General features: G+C 43.9%; 1 protein-coding gene across 2 annotated transcripts; it reads right to left on the bottom strand.

The window, feature by feature from the left end:
* Positions 1 to 4437: 4437 nt before the first annotated feature.
* bbs1 (Bardet-Biedl syndrome 1) lies at positions 4438 to 17546 on the bottom strand. 2 transcript variants are annotated; one of them, XM_079493211.1, is made up of 9 exons: positions 17302 to 17546; positions 16055 to 16253; positions 14858 to 15058; positions 13793 to 13975; positions 12603 to 12734; positions 11946 to 12052; positions 10055 to 10175; positions 9155 to 9610; positions 4438 to 8633 (listed from the first exon to the last, which is right to left on the bottom strand). In XM_079493211.1, the coding sequence occupies exons 2-9, from the start codon at positions 16235 to 16237 to the stop codon at positions 8259 to 8261; spliced, it is 1758 nt and encodes a 585-aa protein (XP_079349337.1). In that variant the 5' UTR covers positions 16238 to 16253; positions 17302 to 17546; the 3' UTR covers positions 4438 to 8258. The 2 variants fall into 2 exon arrangements, with proteins under 2 accessions (XP_079349337.1, XP_079349338.1); XM_079493212.1 differs by having other exon boundaries at positions 16055 to 16249.
* Positions 17547 to 20354: the final 2808 nt, after the last annotated feature.

The raw sequence follows: 20354 nt of genomic DNA, 5'->3' as shown, positions 1-20354 counted from the left end.
GTTAACCTAGTTTTTTTTCTGGCATGCAGGCCGGTCACATTTACCTTCCTGTAGAGTGTGTGTGTGTGTGTGTGTGTGTGTGTGTGTGTGTGTGTGTGTGTGTGACTGTGTGTGTGTGTGTGTGTGTGTGTGTGTGTGTGTGTGTGTGTGTGTGTGTGTGTGTGTGTGTGATTTCCTCTTGTGCAGACACGCCTGTGCATGCTTATATTTTGTGGGCCGGGGATATGAAACGTTTTTAAGGTGTGTGTTTGTGTATGTGTTGGGAGGGAGCCTCTAGGCAATTCCTCAGTCGCACGTGAGTCAAACGCTCTGTGTGTGTGTGTGTGCGTGTGCGTGTGTGTGTGTGCGTGTGCATGTGTGTGCGACTGTGCGTGCATGTGCGTGTGTGTGTGAGCGTGTGCGTGTGTGTGTGTGTGTGTGTGTGAGAGAGAGTGTGAGAGACTGAGGAATGTGTCAGTGCCTATTTAAGGCACCATCAATGAAAACTCTTTCATACTTGCATGAATGCGTGCGCACGCATGTACTGTATGTGCGTGTGTGTGTGCGACTGTGTGCGTGCGTGCGTGTGTCCATGTGTGTGTGTGTGTGTGCGTGCGTGTGCCTGTGTTCCTAGCTGCCTTTGAAATAATCACATGGAATCCCCTGTCGGTTAGAAAACCAGTCAGTGGCGGTTCCCACACACACACACTGTCTGACAGACTGTATGCACGCACACACACACACACACACACACACACACACACACACACACACACACACACACACACACACACACACACACACACACACACACACACACACACACACACACACACACACACACACACACACACACACACACACACACACACACACACACACACACAGTGATGACTCACACAATTCCAAGGCATGGAAATGACCTACATTGTTTGTGTGTGTTTAGAAAGAAAGAAAGAAAGAAAGAAAGAAAGAAAGTAAACTAACACACATCTTAAAAAATCACACCCGTGTGAACTGAGTGGTGTAAGGTCTTATATAGACTGATCAACTGTGGTCTGACGTAATGTCTGACGTAATGAAATCACACCCGGGTGAACTGGGTGACCGTAGCAACCATGCTCATTTTTTGGTACGAACAGACAGACAGACAGACAGACAGACAGACAGACAGACACGTAAACTAACAAAGCCAGTCGTAGGAGTGGTTTACACCACTCAAAAATAAGAGAAATACAAGACTCCCCATAATGTAATAGATAGAAGTGAATTTCCCCCCAAATTTGCCAACAAAAACAGCCAGACGTCACTTTCCTTCTAAAAGAAAAACCACAAAGTCTATTTGGAGAAACAATTAAACTAGCAGGACTGACAGAATTTATATCTGAATGTCGTTAAATATTACTCACACATCACGTATTTACTATTTAGTTTGACAAACTTTCCCATGTGTTATTTCTCATTCATTGTTTAACACTTTTGTTCCAGCCTGTTGTTTCATTAATAGGTTAGGTTAGCCCAGTCCGTGGAGCTAAACGTCCAGCCTGTTGTCATTAATAGGTTAGGTTAGCCCAGTCCGTGGAGCTAAACGTTACATCAACATGTCACTGTGCATAAACTCGCATGAGTGATGAGGACAAATACAATCTCTTAAATCTAATCTTGTAACTTATTTACGGTCTACTAAACACATGCTTTAACAACAATTGTCTGTATCAGAACATCAACAGTTTTATTTCAGTTATTAAATCATCATAAATCACACACGCACGCACACACACGCACGCACGCACACAGAGAATATTGAGTCAGCAAGATAATTACAGGAAAGGGAGGGTGGGGGTAGGGATAAGGATAAGGAGAGACATAAAGAGAGCTAGAAAGAGAGAGAGAGGTAGAGAAGCCTATATGTTGGTTGACCGGAATCCCACAAGGCCCTACACAAGTCCCCTCCTTTTTCCCCTTTACACCAATAAATCTCTTGGCCAGGATGCTACAGTAGTTCATGTGTGGTTTCTGGAGAAAAAAAAGGTTTGAATTGTATTCTTTTTAACCCCTGGGTTAATACTTTGCTCCCTGTCTGACCTCTGAACTCTTGATGATGCAAAGCCTTGTCACACGTTCTGACGTTCACAACAGGAACCAAGTCAACAAAGCTGGACCATGAGACACATTTTCTGTGTGTCCCTATTTTACAGTAGGTACCCTTCAATTCAATTCAATTCAATTTTATTAAAGTGTCAAATCACAACAAGTTGTCTCAAGACACTTTACAGCCAACAAAGATCCACCCAGAGCAGCAATATTGCGACAATGGTAACGAAAAACTCCCCTTTAGGAAGAAACGTCAGGCGGAACCCGACTCTAGGGTGGGCGGCCATCTGCCTCGGGGGAGAGGGGGGGGTAGAGGGGAATAGGAAGAAAGAATAGAAGAGAGATAGACAGGGTGGGCTCCATGGAGGGGCCTGGTCCACATCTGGTCCAGGTCGTGCACTGTGAGGCCGGGTCCACGGTCACACTTCTGGTGGGCTCCATGAAGTGGCCTGGTCCACGGTCACACTCGGCAGTCAGTTGGGGGTTAATATTAGAGGTCCACGGAACTGCGAAGTGGAGGACGAAAAGAGACTCCTGGGAGGGATTCCCCGGATGTTGGGTTAGTGGCAGGCCTTACTGGAGCCTATACAGTGTATATTACAAGCACTGCTGGGAGACAAACCCACACAATGTAAAATTATGGTATTTAGCAGACACACAACACAGGTGCGGGGTTTGGCGGGAGGTTCCCCTTACTCAGTTCTCACCCTTATGACTTTATCGGGTGAGCGATACCTAGAAGGGCATGATGCCCTTCTAGGTATCCTTTTTACCCGTTACACCAAACGTCTTTACCAAAAAGCCCATAAGATTGTCTTGTCGATGGGCTGTGTGTGCTGCATGATACCAGTGCACACGTAAACATAACTCAGGCTTTAGGAGTTATATAGGCTTAATCATAGCAACAAATGGTAAAAAAAAATCTAATCTCATAGCCGTCCTAAAATGTTGATGTCCTCGCAAATATAGTATTACCAACGTGTGTGACTGTGTTTGTGTGTGTGTGTGTGTGAGAGAGAGAGAGAGACAAACATGAGAAAACAAATGACTCACACAAACCGTTCCATGTTTCTTCGGCCTGTCACTGCAGTCTGTTCTATATCTGCTGTAATGATGCGCCTACCATGCAGATATATAATACAACCTTTACTGGTCCATTTGGTGCCATAAATAAACACTCTCTGGGTTGCATCAACACTCAGGATATTAATGTGTGTAGACAGGAATGACTCACTCACTACATAAACATAAACACTGTAACCCTGTTTCCCCCGTGGGACTATACACCTCTGATACCACCTTTAGCCCATATTATAGCATCACTATATGAACTATACACCTCTGATACCACCTTTAGCCCATATTATAGCATCACTATATGAACTATACACCTCTGATACCACCTTTAGCCCATATTATAGCATCACTATATGAACTAAACACCTCTGATACCACCTTTAGCCCATATTATAGCATCACTATATGAACTAAACACCTCTGATACCACCTTTAGCCCATATTATAGCATCACTATATGAACTATACACCTCTGATACCACCTTTAGCCCATATTATAGCATCACTATATGAACTATACACCTCTGATACCACCTTTAGCCCATATTATAGCATCACTATATGAACTAAACACCTCTGATACCACCTTTAGCCCATATTATAGCATCACTATATGAACTATACACCTCTGATACCACCTTTAGCCCATATTATAGCATCACTATATGAACTATACACCTCTGATACCACCTTTAGCCCATATTATAGCATCACTATATGAACTAAACACCTCTGATACCACCTTTAGCCCATATTATAGCATCACTATATGAACTAAACACCTCTGATACCACCTTTAGCCCATATTATAGCATCACTATATGAACTATACACCTCTGATACCACCTTTAGCCCATATTATAGCATCACTATATGAACTAAACACCTCTGATACCACCTTTAGCCCATATTATAGCATCACTATATGAACTAAACACCTCTGATACCACCTTTAGCCCATATTATAGCATCACTATATGAACTGTACACCTCTGATACCACCTTTAGCCCATATTATAGCATCACTATATGAACTAAACACCTCTGATACCACCTTTAGCCCATATTATGTATTTCTCTTACTGTTTTTACTCTTGCCACTACTAAACAACTTTTGCATTACTATGATTGCCTTTTTGTATTGCATTTGGATTGATGCCAACAGATTAATTTCGTTGTACACTTGTGTCCAATGACAAAATAAAATCCATCCATCCAGTTTGACATATCATTTGAATAACAGTAAATACAATAATAAGTGCACTATTACCCAATTGGAATGTTTTTTTAATGGTTTCCTTTGGACTTTATAGCAATATAAATCCACAGAAATGCCAGAGCAAGTTAAACAGAAATACCAAGGAATACAAAAAACACATTCATAGTAATTTTTTACTTTACAAAAGTACTACAGACGAAAAACTGTTCCAAGTCCAAATGTCATTCTGACCCCTCCACGAAAAGGCCTCGTTGTCCTGACCCCTTATCCATCATTTATACATTATGGATAATGAGCATGGACTTAAAACTGTTATTCGTCTATAGTACTCAAATGGTTATAGTATGATGCAATCCCTGAGTGTGACATGAAGCTGTTTCCACACACAGAGAACTGCATGGTCACAGCTGTACCTGCCTCTGTTGTTTATGACTTTATAATATGTGGCCTTGGGGTCTCTCTCTCTCTCAGGGGAGGGCAGTTGTCACCCCCTAGTGTTCACGTTTAACCTCAAATTCAGTTCTTCTAAAGCCCATTTTGGGCGGGAACCCCTTTTGGTGTATTAAGCATTATGATATTCTTTAGCTGTTGAAAAATAGCAGATCTACAAGTTCATAGCGTGGCACCGAGTGCCACGCTATGAGCTTGTAGGTCTGCTATTTTTGAAAAATCGCGAAAATGTGGCGCAAATCTTTGAATATATATTCTTTCAGAGCGAACGTTTTTTTAACTCTAATCTTTGCTTCTGGGGGGGGTCCCTGGAACTACATATTTTGAGATGGGGTCGGCGGCCAATTACATATAATTCTAGGGGTCCTTGACATGAAAATGTATGAGAACCACTCACATAGAAACATAGGTTTTTCAGAAAACTGTCAGGATTTAGAAGGCATTTGTAGAATCGTCCTCAGGTCTAAATATATTTCCCCCCAACTCTGAACATTTCTTGCAGATTAGTCTGATCTCTCAATCCATGCCAGTCCATCTACATGTCACACAGTGGCGTGCGCAGACATTTAGAGGGGCAGGTGCTCAAGTGAAAAAAGGGCACCTTGTGCAGCGCGTGGAACCGACCGGTTGCCTTAATAGTGTGAGATTTATAGATTTTGGGGCCTAAATAATATATTAGAATATTTTTTTTAATCAAGAATTAATCAATGTGACCATGGTCCACATACTGTACAGTGTACACTGTACAAAAAAAGTAAATAAAAAAAAGTATATATTTTTTCTTCAAAATTGCCAAAAGGGCAGGGGGTGCTCTAGCACCCCCTAGTGTCTATCTGTGCACGCCACTGATGTCACATGTTATAGACATGTGATTTCTGTCATGAAATGAAACCATACATTTACTACTTTCAACCTGGCTACCTTATCTTGGACATGTCATTATAGGCTAAATAAATAATATCTTCAAACACCCCCCTGGGGGCTAAAGTCATTTTTGCTACCCCCTATTTTCTTCTGAAATTACACCTCTCTGTCTGTCTGTCGTTCTTTTATTTGTGGATTTCTGACCTACCTCCTGCTCTGTAAAAGTACTTTGGAGTTGGTTTTAACCCATTTTGGGAGGGAACCCCTTTTGGTGTTAGCATTATGTTATGCTTTAGCTATTGAAAAATAGCAGATCTACAAGCTCATAGCGCGCCACCGAGTGGCGCGCTACGAGCTTGTAGGTCTGCTATTTTTGAAAAATCGAAGGACTGACATAGAAACATAGCTTTTTCAGAAAACTGTCAGGATGTAGAAGACATTTTTAGAATCTGATCTCAGGTCAAAATGGGTTAAACATGCTTTTTAAATACATTTGACTTGATTTATCATTTCCTCCTGTGCTTTCCTACCAGATGTATCCTTGCCTTCTTCTGTTCCTTGTCCGTTCCGTCAGTACCGATCTATCCATGGAGCTAACCTGCGTCCTTTTAGCTCTTGCGTGTGTGCACGTGCGTGCACATACAATTCTGATATATCCAGTTTTCAGATTATCTGTTATGTATGGGAGTGTGTCATGTTGCACTGCACTATTTCTTGGTGCTAGTTAGTTTGTGCGCATGTCTGTTCCTGGCTATCCGCAACCTGCTCTATCTGTGTCTGTTGAAACCAGATTTTGCGCGGCAGTCCCAGCTTCTACCGAAAATACGGTACTGCACCATGCTCAACCAAGTATACGTCAGGCTTGACGTTTTAACATTTTATATCTACCCTCTCCTAATGTTTCATTAAGAAAAAACAAAACGGCAATAACTAAACAGGCACTAACGTGGAACCCACAAGGAAAACAGAGCAGAGGGAGACCCAAAAACACCTGGAGGAGGAGCACAGAGCTAGATGTCAAACAGAAGGGACTGACGTGGAAACAGCTGGAGAGGATGGCGCAAGACAGACGAGGGTGGAAACGACTCATCAATGGCCTATGTTCCGAAAGGAATACAAAGGCCTAAGTAAGTAAGTAAGTCTCCTAATTTTTATACTTTTTTTGAGTGCTCGGATCTTCTCTTCATACATCAGGCTTTATCTGCTCTCTACCCCTGTCTGTATCCTGCTCGCCCGAGTAAAGTCCTGAGTTCTCTTTTCATCTGAATTCGCCCTCCTGTGCTTTTCTGCACTCGGACGCCCTTCTCTTGGAAGTCTTGACACAAAATGTCATTTCAATTGTCCACATAAAGTGCAATAAGCCCTCTCAATTGACAATTCGTTTTCTTACAGGGTTGACCCTAAGCATTAGTGTTTCAATTTGCTCCATTCAAAAAGCACTATATTGAAAATATATCTATACTGTATATAAAATCCACACACACAGAACTACCCTCAATAACATTACAATTTGTAAACACAGTCTTAATACAGCTAATATTCCACAATGTGCATTGCTTTAATGCTAGCAGCCATATTGGAAGATCCTTTTCATGGCAGGGTGGTCAGATCTCCCAAACCAAAGTTTAAACTATGACCAGTTAATCCATTGATACCTGGAACGCATCCATGTCACGTTAGCGTTAGCGTTTTAAACATGTTATAATTTAGCTATTGAAAAATAGCAGATCTACAAGCTCATAGCGCGCCACCGAGTGGCGCGCTATGAACTTGTAGATCTGCTATTTTTGAAAAATCGTTAAAATGTGCCTCAAATCTTTCCGAAAATTGTCATGATTTAGAAAACTTTTTTTTTAAAATTTCGACGTCAGGCCTGAATGGGTTAATGTTCCAATAAATACCATAACAGACGACCACCAACCAGCTCCATTCCAACAACCAATCCACTTCAGTAGCTCGGCGACCCCTGGGACTACCTCTGTCTAAACAGAGCATCCAGATGAATGCCATCAACTGCCTGGTAGAACGGAAAACCAGGAGGACTACGGAGAGTCCTGTGGATCAGGAGTGGGTTACCACTGACCTACGTAACACTACCTGCCACCTCCATTGTAAAACGCTATTGAGAGAGAGAGAGAGTTACGACACTCCTGTAGGACTTCCGTTGTAAACAAAGAATATTCATAATATTCAATCATGTATTGCCAAAAACCAAGTTGGTTCGGAATTAGTTAAGCCGTGCTCGCCATCGGGCGACCAACTCTTCGGTACCGTGTGCTTGACACCGCTGCCCTCTTTGTCGATGGCAATGTTGTAATGGTTTGGATTGTCCACGGCCTCTGCGATGTGCTGATTCAAGTTCTCCAGGGTGATACAGCTTAGATCTTAGTCTCCTCCTGCAACCACTAGATTTACCTTTCTCTTATTTACCCCGTATTAATATATATATATACGATACATGAACCATTTGATCGCGTCGCGGCAAGGTCAAAGAATGACGTAACTCTCTCTCTCAACGGGTCAGCTCGTAGTAAACCAGGCGGTGAGCCTCCCACCCCTCCCAAAAGATCCCGTCTCAGTTGAGCACCAGCCCCTCGCTGACGGGCATGTTGATGTGGGCGGTGAGCAGGGGCGCGCTCCTGCCCTCGCGCAGCACGAACACCTTGATGACGTCGGAGACGCCCTTGTCGCTGGTGCACTCCACGAAGGTCTGGATGGGGTAGACGAGGCCGGGCACCAGCAGAGGCACCCTGAAGCACGGGCACCGCATGCTGTACAGGCTCTCGTCGTACAGGAAGCTGATGGTGATGTTGGCGATGGGCCGGCGTGCCGCCGTGTTCTGCACGTTGAGCGTGAGCTTGAAGGACGGCCCGAGGCCCTGCACCACGGCGTTCATCTTCAGGGGCTCCGACGGGCAGGCCGAGACGGGCGCCTGGCTGGACTCCAGCGCCTTGAATGAATGAATGAATGAATTGTATTTATATAGCACCATTCCAAACATATAGATACAAAGTGCTTTACAGACAGGTTTTAAACAGCAATAAAATGGTAAATGGTGCATTTATATAGCGCCTTTATCCAAGGTGCTTTACATAGATTGTGCATTACATTCACCCATTCACACACACATTCATACACCGATGGCGGCGGAAACCTTGCAAGGCACCCACCAGCACATCAGGAGCAATTAGGGGTTCAGAGTCTTGCTCAAGGACACTGTAGGAGCCGTAATGTGTTTCTATGTGCATTCTATGTGCCATTATGATTGACGTAAGGTATGTCACTTTAATGGGCACTGCACAGGTAGTGGGCGTGTCACCGGGGCTGGGGCGCTGCCACTCTACCTATTCATGGCGTTTACCTGTCACTTGGTGAGGGAAGTTGGACAGAGAGAGGAGGTGAGCGTGGGAGAAGACATTTTCTGTTGACTAATATTGCGGCGGTTTAAAGGCCGCCGCGAGGAACACTTGCCTTGACGTAGGCCGTGGCGGCGGCCAGCCGCACGCGGCTCAGGTCCATCTGGAAGGCGCGGTGCATGGCCACGCCGCTCTCGCGCTCCCGCATGGTCTGGTCCACGTAGAGCTTGGTCTTCTTGGGCACGTCGAGGCGGACCGACTGGGCGAGGGGCGGCCCCGGGGCCCGCTCGCGGTCGTCGAACGTCGCCGTCCTCTTCAGGATCTTCACGATCAGCCCGCCGCCCTTGGTGGTCATGGCGAGCGTGCCGTCCTCGCGCCCGTAGCGACCGAAGCGGATGCCGACGACCACGTCCGGCGTCTTGAAGGCGCCGACCAGGTTCTTGTCGCGGTAGAGGTGGACCTCGCAGTTGGCCAGGCCCACCAGGATGGCCTGGAAGCCCCGGGAGGGGATCTCCATGAGAGCCATGGTGGTGATGGGGGCGGGGAGGCCCACGGTCCACAGCTTCTTCCCCTGGAACGCAACACAAGACAAGACAAGACAAGACAAGACAATCGGTCACTTTGTGAATGTTCAGCTTTTCCAAGTGCTCAAAGCGCCAGCGTCCTCACTTCCCACATTCACACACCAATGGTGGAAAGCTCACACCGACCAACTCATTGGAGGCAATGTAGGGTTCAGTGTCTTGCCCAAGGATACTTCGACATGTGAACAGGAGGAGCCGGGATTCCAACCGCCGACCCTGGGATCATTGGACGACCTGCTCTACCTCCTGAGCCACAGCCGCCCGATAATATTTAATCTTCATGAGTATATTAAAACACGTGTGTTGTTTTTTGTTTTTGTTGTACGTCTTTGTAAAGTAATGTATGTCAATAATTGAGAAAACCCAATAAAAAGAAATATTGAAAGAGAACACGTGCGTGCGTGCGTGCGTGTGTGTGCGTGAGTGTTTACCTTCTGTGTGAAGCATTGCAGGCTCTCTTCGGTGAGTCCTACCACGACGTTCTTGCCCATCCTGACGAGGCCCACGGGGTGCGATGGCAGCTCGATGCAGTATTTGGGTTTCAGCGAGTCCCTGCGTAAATATCATAGTTGTTATTAATGCGAATACGTCAGGAACACATGATGATTTGCAACTGCACTTTCTCAAAAACACACGTGCGACAGCTAGCCCTCCCACTCCGTGCGCCAGTGCTCTGCTCTGGTTTGTGTTGCGGGTATCTGGTAAGGCTATTAGCTTTGATCTGCAGCACCTGGCCCCAGTGCTCTCAGGGCTTTAAAAGCAGTCTATTTTGCTCTCCATCTCATTTTCCACTTGCGCGCACATTTTCGTTTGTTTGTCTTCTGGTTTGGATCCCATCATCCAACAACATCGTTTAACACACATCCACTCACCTGCTGCACTACTGATTCTACAGTCTTTCATTTATATGTGTAATAAACCATGTTAGTTTTAAGGTTATAGGCGTAACCCTCTCTTTTTGTTCATGATAAAATGGGGGCTCGTACCGTTACTGTGTTGAGTAAGAATCTGATTTGATACAGCAAGGAGTTGGACTTTGTTGTTTGGTTTGGGTAAGCATTGATTTCTTTATGCTTACTGTCCTGTTTTTTGTTTTGTTTTACAGTAGCTCTTAATTGTCTACTCCGAAAGATATACAAGGTAGTACAAACAAAGATTTTGAGTGTGGTGTATATATTGGGACTTGATTTGTCATTTCTAATCCAGTCGACCATGCAGTGCCTATTTTTCTGTGGCCTTAGTTACCTGTTTGCCATACAGGGTTTACGTTGAGGTTAATTTGTTTGTGCTGGGGGGAGAGAGACGTTGTTTGGTTTCCATCCACCTTTCGCCAAATGCTCAGGGCAGGGGTTGTGTTGGAACCAAGGGAGGCTGAGAGTAGATGATGGGCTGGTGTGCAAATATATTTTCGGAGTGTTTTCCCTGCGGGGCATAGCAACGTTTCGCTTTAAGACACCGGGGTCGTGTTGAAACGTGGGTGGAGCAGTTGTCTCAGGGGCACGTCTATGGTCTCGGTGGGTCTCGCTGTTTTAATGGTTGCTTTCTCTGCACCATGGGCTTTAGTGCATAACAGTGGCGTATCCAGGAATTACGTTTTGGGCAGGCAAGATCATGTGTTAATTGTCGTCTCCCCGCGCTCAATCGTAGCACTAAAGGTTTTCAAAGAGATATACCTGCCAGACGAGTAGGATACAAAGGCTACATTCCAATGGGTGATTGAGGGTCGCGCTCTACCGCAACGGCCAATCAGCTGTCCACTAATAGTTCTCAGGTCTTGTTTTTGTCTTGTTTTTTCTCATTGTATGGATTTTGGCCAGGCCAGAAATGGATTTGGACAGGCGGACGCCTGCCCTCGCCTTATTGTAGATACGCCTCTGGTGCATAAATACCCAAGTAGCTTAGTTCTTTGTTATCGCTGAAAGTCGTTTAAGGTTTGTTTGCCTCTTGGTGCACACTACTGCGTCACTCATATTTAGGATCTGTCAGAGGTAGTTCGATCAGTTTCAAAATAATTGCATTTGAAAACCACTGAACACTATGCGATTGAGGTGTCAAACTTCATCTGCTGGTGTAAATCCGGCCCATTCGGTGACAACATATTTTCAGATGGGGGTCGGCGGTCAATTACATATAATCGTTGGGGTCCTTGACTAGTTTGAGAGCCACTGACATAGAAACGTAGGGTTTTAACAGAAAACTGTCATGATTTAGAAGTAATTTTGTAGAATCTGGTCTCAGGTCTAAAGTGGTTAAAGGGGGAGTTCTGCTAGCGGCTCACGGTACAGCGGCGGCGGTGCGCCAATACGAGTTTTGTTTTTTTACCTGCGCAGGATGTAGATGTTGCCGTTTCGGCAGGCCACCGTGATGCGGAACTCCACGTCGAACTGCCCCGTCACGTCCAGCATGGTGGGAGCGCTGGGCAGCGCCATCTGAAACATCCACACCCGTCCAGGAACACATCAGTGGGTGTTTTTTTTAATCCTTATACGTTTAATCATTTAATTAATTGACTACACGCAAGCGTATCGCCTATATGTGCGCATTTCGTGCAGGGAATAATAATGGTATACCGCCTCAAAAAAACCTAGGCTGCTACAGCACTGGAACATAAAGTATGTCAATGTGGCAGCATTTCCTATGCAACAGTTATTCAAACTAAAACACAAGTAATCTCTTCATTTTTAAAAACAAAAATCACACCCGTGTGAAGTGAGGGGCGCTCTTATCATCTTACAACATCAATTACAACATAATGTTTGTTTAAGCAACGGGTGCTAATGTTTGTTTTAGTCCTCGACACAAACATTGCATTTCTCTTTATTGTCTATGGCGTTTTCTTAAACAAGCATCGTTGGAAGACAAACATTAAAGCTGTAGGAGGGGCTAGCAGATCCTCTCCCTCCCCCCCAAACAAAACAAAAACAAAACGGGGATGCTAGGGTTTCAAGCGTTTAAAAAGAAGGAAGGGCTTGTGGTTGCCTTGCAGAGGATGGTGAAGGCCTCGGGGTCCAGGATGTAGACCTCATTGTTCTCTGAACCGATCACCAGACAGCTGACTCCTTCCTCGTCGGCCGTGCTCTTCTTCAGCGTCCCAATGCATGTTATGACCGTCTGGAAGAGCACAAAGCAGCTTTAGTCCCAGTTAGTGTACATTAGAGTTCCGTTATCACCGTCTGGAAGAGCACAAAGCAGCTTTAGTCCCAGTTAGTGTACATTAGAGTTCTGTTATCACCGTCTGAAAGAGCACAAAGCAGCTTTAGTCCCAGTTAGTGTACATTAGAGTTCTGTTATCACCGTCTGGAAGAGCACAAAGCAGCTTTAGTCCCAGTTAGTGTACATTAGAGTTCTGTTATCACCGTCTGAAAGAGCACAAAGCAGCTTTAGTCCCAGTTAGTGTACATTAGAGTTCTCAAAGCCTGTTATCACTGTCTGAAAGTTGTCAACGGGCCTGAACATTAAGGCTAACTGGGCCTTAACTGGTCCGGCCCAAGGCCCGGCCCGGCTAATTAAAAACATTTTAGGCCCAACCCGGCCCAAAAGCGCCGGGGTAAGGTCGGGTTTGGACAGAATTTGAGAACTCTATCACAGAATAAAAGTGAAACACCAGTCAACTCAGCACCATCTTCATCATAATAGATAAATACACAAACAGACAGAACAGAATTATGACTTTTATTATTATAAAAAACATCTATATATATTTTTTCATGGAGCCCGAGGCCTGGCCTGGCCCTACTAATTACTTAGCATCCATTTTAGGCCCAAAAACATTGGGTCGGGGTCGGGCCTGGTCGGGTTCGGGCAGAATTCGAGAACTCTAGTGTGTATCTGAGTTTCACTGTGCAGCCTTTACACACACAGTCACACAGACGTTCATGATAGATGTTCATAACCCAGGAGTAAGAACCTTGCGACCCAAAATGGGTGCGGACCGGACCCTGTGTTTTGGGGTCAATGGCTGGTAGAGACCTGCGGATGAGCTTTTTTGTCACCCGAATCCGGGTGTGCATATTGATAATCCACCCGTTATCCGACCGCATTAATTCATTATTCCAATTTATTAAAAAAAATAATCCAATTTTAAAAGCTATAATAGGCCTATAGATGGATGCCATTAATTTATTTCCCGCATTATCTATTGGCCGGTCTAAATTCTCTAAAACAGTCACCTGTCTCCTGATTGGCTGCTGTTTGTGCAGGCTGACGAATTCGTCCATTTCCTGCGGCTCCAGGCCCAGGAACCTGAGAGAGCGCACAGACAGCGGCACGTCCGCCTTGCTCCGCACCCCCTCCAACATCTCCTTCATGGTCGCCGGGTCGATCCGCTCGTCACGCGCCTGCTGCCACACGTCCTGGTTGGGGGGGGGGGGGGGGGGGGACTGTGAGATTGTATTTTGGCTATTTTCAGCGAAGATATTTAATGTAGAGCGAAAACAGAAGCCCTGAGGTACTCTCTTAGTATCTTAGTATATCTCACATTATGACAGTGGTCTTTGGCAGACCCCCATATGGATTTGGACACTGGAACCCTATGTAAAATGATTTTGTGCCAGAGACAAGATAAGAGAGGCTCTGTCGACACTTTAACGATGCGACACGTCATGAGCTTGTAGTTGGGATTGGAACCGCCTCAAAGGAACCCTGGGCTAACAACCTAGTTTTCTGTCTGCTTCCAGGCGCTTATTAACTGACATTCACCCCCCAAACATCACACCCGTCCCGTGTGAAGTGAGGAGCGCTCTTATCATCATAAATCTTAGTTCTCATTCTGGCCAATCACAATTTGCTTCCTTGATTCCTTTGATTTTTCCGTCTTCCCTTTTCTGCCCTCACTTTTATCTTCAATATGTACTTTTCTCAGCCAATCAAATCATCGCTATGGGGTGATCAGCCAATCACAAGCCAATGTTTGTGTTCACACATACACGGAAAGCTGGGCATAGGAAGGAGGCCCCTTAATAATATAAGCACTGATCCTCAACGTGGGGTCTGGGGACCAGTAGGGGTCCTTAGGAACCAAATGGACCCTTTACTGGTCTATAACTCGGAGAGTGTACAAATGGAACTAAATGGACATAAATGTATACTCTCTCAGGGAATCTGACAGTTACGATTGTGGTCGGAGGGGTAAAAGAATCATATCAAAATGGTTGCCCGTGGCCTAATGTATCTCAAACTGGGGGTCCTTAAAAAAAGTAATCGGATTCAATCCCCCAGGCCACCCACCCACCCACCTGCTCCACTGCGTTGACCTCCAGACTGGGCAGGGTGAACTTGAAGTACGGCCGGAGGTTTTTGTAGACGTAGATGAAGGGGCCGGACGCCACGGCGATGGCGGGGATGCGGGGCTCGTGCAGGTCCATGAGGAAGGACACCAGGCCGGTGGGAAGGTCCAGCAGCGTGTTCTCGTTCATCAGCGCCGTGCCCCGGTACACCTGGAGGGAGGACGGGCGCCGCAGCGGGGTTGACCCGTTTAGGACGGGAACCCCATTTGGTGTTTTAAGCATTATGTTATACTTTACCTATTGAAAAATAGCAGATCTACAAGCTCATAGCTTGTAGATCTGCTATTTTTTAAAAGAAATCGGGAAAATGTTGGCGCAAATCTTTGAATGAATATATATTCTTTCAGAGCGAATGTTTTTTTTAACTCAAATCAGATGGAGGTCCGCAGCCAAATACAGATAATTCTGGGGGTCCTTGACATGAAATCGTTTGAGAACCACTGATATAGAAACAGGTTTTTCAGAAAACTGTCATGATTTAGAAGACATTTGTAGACTCAGTTCTCAGGTCTAAATGCGTTAACCAAATCAATCAGTTTAATGGATTATTAGAAGACACAACAATGACCCTTTAATAAAATGATCAATTATGAATCAAATTAATTTTCGCTGTGTCATTGTAGGCGAAAGGTTCCCCCAAAAATGGGAAAAATCGTGAAAATATCTGCAAGCTCAGCTTGTAAGCCATTTTCACTATTTTTGGGTGACAATGTTGTGCGACCGCCGAAAAAGCATGCTAATAAAATATTGTTTAAATGGTTAATCGATACATTGATATATAAATATATATTCAATTAGTAATTCATAGAATGATTGCTAAGACAATAATCGATAGTTACACACACAGGACAACAATGGAAACAAGCCCTTTAGGGATTTTTGTGTTGTTGCGACTAGGGTTGTCCCGATCGGATCGGGTGATCGGAAATCGGGGCTGATCACGTCATTTTCAAAATCGGAATCGGATGGATCGGGAGCCAAAAAACGTGATCGGGACATCCCTAGTATCAATATTATATCCATATCATGATATGGATATGTTTCTTACTGGTACCAGTAAGATATGGTCTTACTGGTACTCTTAAGCACCATCGCACAACCATTAATAAAGTATTGAATCAATCAATGGAGTTGCAGCTCTGGTACCTTGAGCTTCATGTGGGAGGATCCAGTCCCCAGGTCTCCTATCACCAGCTTGTTCTCCCCGTCTCCGTTGAGGTCGGCGAGGTCCATGCATGGTGAGAAGGTGTACAGGTTGGCCACCGGGTCGTAATGGGCGTCCAGCCACTTGCTGGCGTCCGTGGCGCTCATCTCTGAACCCGAGGACATGATGCTGGAGAGCTGCCTGGAACAGATGCAGTTTGGCAACAGATTCGTTTTTGGCTTTTCTGCCTTTATTGATAGTATCAAGTGAAGACTGACAGGAAAGAGGGGGAGAGAGAGAGAGAGAGAAGGGGAGAGACATGCAGCAAAGGTAGTCATGAACAGGACTCGAACACGCAACGCGCTGTCAGGCCAAACCTATATGTGGCATGCGCCTGGACCACTAGGCCAGCTGGCGCCCCATAATTAGGATGTTTCATATGTTTGATAAGGCATTTTGTTCTCAAAGTGGGGGGCGAGGAGGACCCCAATGAAGGGGTTCCATGAGGGCGCCCACAAAACCAAAAGTCAGTTTAACCTCTTTAACCCAGACATCTAGAAAAACGTTTAATGATTTTGACAAACAAAACAAAAAAACAAATCTTCTCTCGCAGCCAAATAGATATTAATGTGGGGGGTCCTGGCTGGGCATGTAAATGTTTGACAACCACTGTTCTCAAACATTTGTAACCTGTCAAAATAGGGTCGGGGTGGTCCAGAGGGTCTCCATCAGCTACATATGATTTGATAGTATAAATTACATTAACTATCAATGTAACCAAATGGACCTTATTATGGGTCTGTAACTGTCACTTTTAGGTCGACTCATAGATGTTTTTTTTCTTTTTCTTTTCTTTCCTATTTTTAATATCATACTGTTGTTTACGGTTTCTACTAGCCCGTCTCCGGACCCCCCGGGTTGAGCTCCTTTGGACCCCAAAGTCATCAAAATGTCAGAAACTTTAACGTATGGTTCCGAGAGGGGCTAGGTTTCTACTAGCCTATGCTGCTGCAATGTCCAAGAACAAAAGCCACAGCACAAGAATTCAGACATATTTAATAAATACAACCTTGAACAAAAACAAGTCTAGCCCATGCATGGCTGTGAAATGCAGCTTCTAAATAGGAGCTAATAATGTTGTAATGGCCACTTGAATACTACCCAAATAATATTTGCATGTATTATAAAGTAAACACAACACGATCAGGAATATAGGTTTGTTTTCTTATGATAGAATAAACTTCCGCACCGTTGTCAAGGAAACGGGGTTTGTGGCGTCGTCGTAGGAATTCGGATCTGTTGCTATACTTGATTGTTTTCCTTCGCAGAGATGAGATGAGAGAATCGTCGTGTTTTTAATAACGTTAGATAGCGTCTGCACGGTGCAGTATGTCTACAGAACAACCATTAAATGAGCCGCTATGCGTCTCCTATTCTCCGATCTCATCGTGTTGTTGATGTAATCCCTCAAATCGGCTTTCTTTCCCCATCTTCCTTTCCTTCCTTCCACTCTGTCGCCATGTGATGACGACGATTTAAGTTTAACCTGGAGGAGGCATGTCATGAAAAGGTCAACACCACCATAATGAAGTTCTAATGGAACTAACACAAATATACATTCGATTCAAGATGCTATAACAGGTTTACATTAACACAAGATGCTACTTTGTATTGATTGATTGATTTAAGTATTTATTAACAGTTTGCAGAATTACAGTACATTTCAAGCACAACTCAATACACAATACTAAACTGTTAACTGTGGACGACATACAAACATAAAGCATTACACTTGTTTACAATAGGGTCCACCGTTTTCAATTCATCATAACATTTAGAGACGTACAAATATACACTTCTATATAGCCAAAAGCATGAAATCATAATAGAGGAGGTAAAAAGGGGGACAAAACGTACAGTGAGGGGAATAGGCTATGGTCCTGTTCAATTAGGTAGCCTATACTGTTGCTAGTTATACCTTCTTAGATTAAATCATATTGTGTATCTTGTCTGTCTGTCTGTCTGTCTGTCTGTCTGTCTGTGCAGAGACGGTTATGAAGTAAAATAATACATGTATGAGGAATTCAATGCTAAAATGATGTTACCACGCCACCTGCTGTCATCTATTGGAACGCCATGTATTACACTAGGTAACTTGAAGTTGAGTTTTCCTTCAACATACTGTAATGTCATAAATGTTATCCAGTGGATGCTTAATTTTAAATTAAGCATCTAATTTTAAATTTAGCATCTGTTGATGTTGCGACACTGACTCTCTGCATGGGGATTGGGGATTAAATGGTACTCATGCATGCATTGATCATTCTTTGAATCAGCTGTGTGGAGGAGGGAGACTGTGTTGGGTAAGTACTGGCGACATCCCTATAAGCATAAACCTCCTTGACTGGACATTTTAGTTAGCCTATAACTCAATTTCAACAAAAATGTAGTTACTGCACTCTGGCTTTGTACGTTTGTAGGGCAGAATAGGTGGCCCACACACCTAAATGCAACACATTATACATTACAGTACTATAAGAGCATTATGCAAGCTTGCCATGTTTTAATTTGAACTGGAAAACAAACCACAATGATTTAGGGCTAAAGCTAACAGCATGTACAACTACAACCTATTTTTTTTATGTGTAATCAGTCACTATGATTTGTGTCATTGAAATTAGCTAGTCAGAAATAGAATTTTGTTGATGCTTTAATTGCAGGCAATTTATCATAGAAAGGACATAATGAAAGTCAATCAGAGTACAAATAACAAAGACATCAAACAAATCACACATTTGACCATTTGGAGGGAATGGCCAGTATCCTATCAGTGAACCTGGTCTTTTAACCTGTTCAGGATAACTTCCTTTAGAGGAAGAGTGGTTTAACGTAACTTTAACTTTGAGTGTGACATTATATCTTTAATTGTCATGGGGAAACATGTTTAACGCTGCTACTCTGTGAAAACAACTACATTAGTTTCCAAATCTGTTGCAATCTATAGGGGAGAAAACCTTTAGCCTGCAAAACTCTGCATGGAAACGGTTTTATCTTTTCTGTCAAGGGCACCAATGAGGTCACAAACATAGAAGCTCTGATGACCAGCTCTAAAATCACCTTGAAAAGTACGGTATATTTACCTGGAATCCAGAATATTAGCCAAAACTGAGAGTTTGAAATCACTTTTAAGTAAGGGAAGAACTTTTAGGATTGTGCAGGCTGCTACCATATTTAAGAGATATTAAAGCATCCAGTTACAGTAACGACATACAGTACACAGATTCTTAGTTCTTGTTTTTGGGTCATTCCTAGTATTCGGTAACATTTGTGTCCCCAGGTCATAATACAGCATATTTTGTGTAAAATAAGCAAAAAACATTGATTCCAAAAAGCCTATCTTATACTATTAAAGCTGTTCTACCATAGAAAAAAAGTACCTCAGAGTGAAATAAGGACCGGTATAAAATAATTCCTTTGATTTGAGTAGAGGTATGCTAAAATGCCATGTCCCCATCCTGTTTATTCTGCTTCAGTTACAAATATAACAAATCATCAGTCGAACACTTGTTTGCCAAGGACAAAAGGGAAACAAATTTGCTACGAGTGTGCTTTGATGTTTTTATGAATAGTTTTAGTGTTGGCCGGCACAGCACCTCTTAAGGACAGGTGTGCGTTTCACCTCTGTGAACTGGGAGGATTGATTGTCATAAAGACACTACATTGAGAGACAAAAGGTGCCAGTATTGCAGAATGTGGATCAATTAAAGCAGTGTCTATTAGCAAAAAACAAAATGTTTTGATCCAACACAGCTGACTAAAGAGATTTGTCGGAAGTCAACTGCTGGGCTTTGATTGTCCTCCTCAGACGGGAGTGGTTGCAGGAACAGGAACACGACTGGTCTCACCAACTCCCACCAGAGCCTTTGGCTGGGTGTCCTCAGGTCCTCCTCCAGTCTGTGAGAACAATGTGAAATTGATATGAGAAAATCATACAGATGACAAACCCTTTGTTCTAAGACAAGTGTTCAGTGAAACTCATCATGCTTTCAGTTTTCAAAGCACAGTAAGAAGCAATACCTGCTGAGTCACCATCTCCACGGCCACGGCCTGGCATGTCTTCTCTGTGCGTCTGAGTAGAGAGAGAAAAAGAAACATTCAAGTGATTCAACCATTGCTTAGAGATAAATGATTAACAAACACAGATAATATGTCTCCATAAAAATCCAAATGGAAACACTGCACCTGCGAAATATCTTTGCCAAACCAAAGCAGATCAGAACCAGGAAACCAACCACGACAGTC

This window comes from Electrona antarctica, assembly GCF_951216825.1.
Source record: "Electrona antarctica genome assembly, chromosome: 22".
NCBI lineage: Eukaryota > Metazoa > Chordata > Actinopteri > Myctophiformes > Myctophidae > Electrona > Electrona antarctica.
Note: the sequence above shows the minus strand (reverse complement) of the source record. Positions and strands in the feature narration are given on the sequence as shown.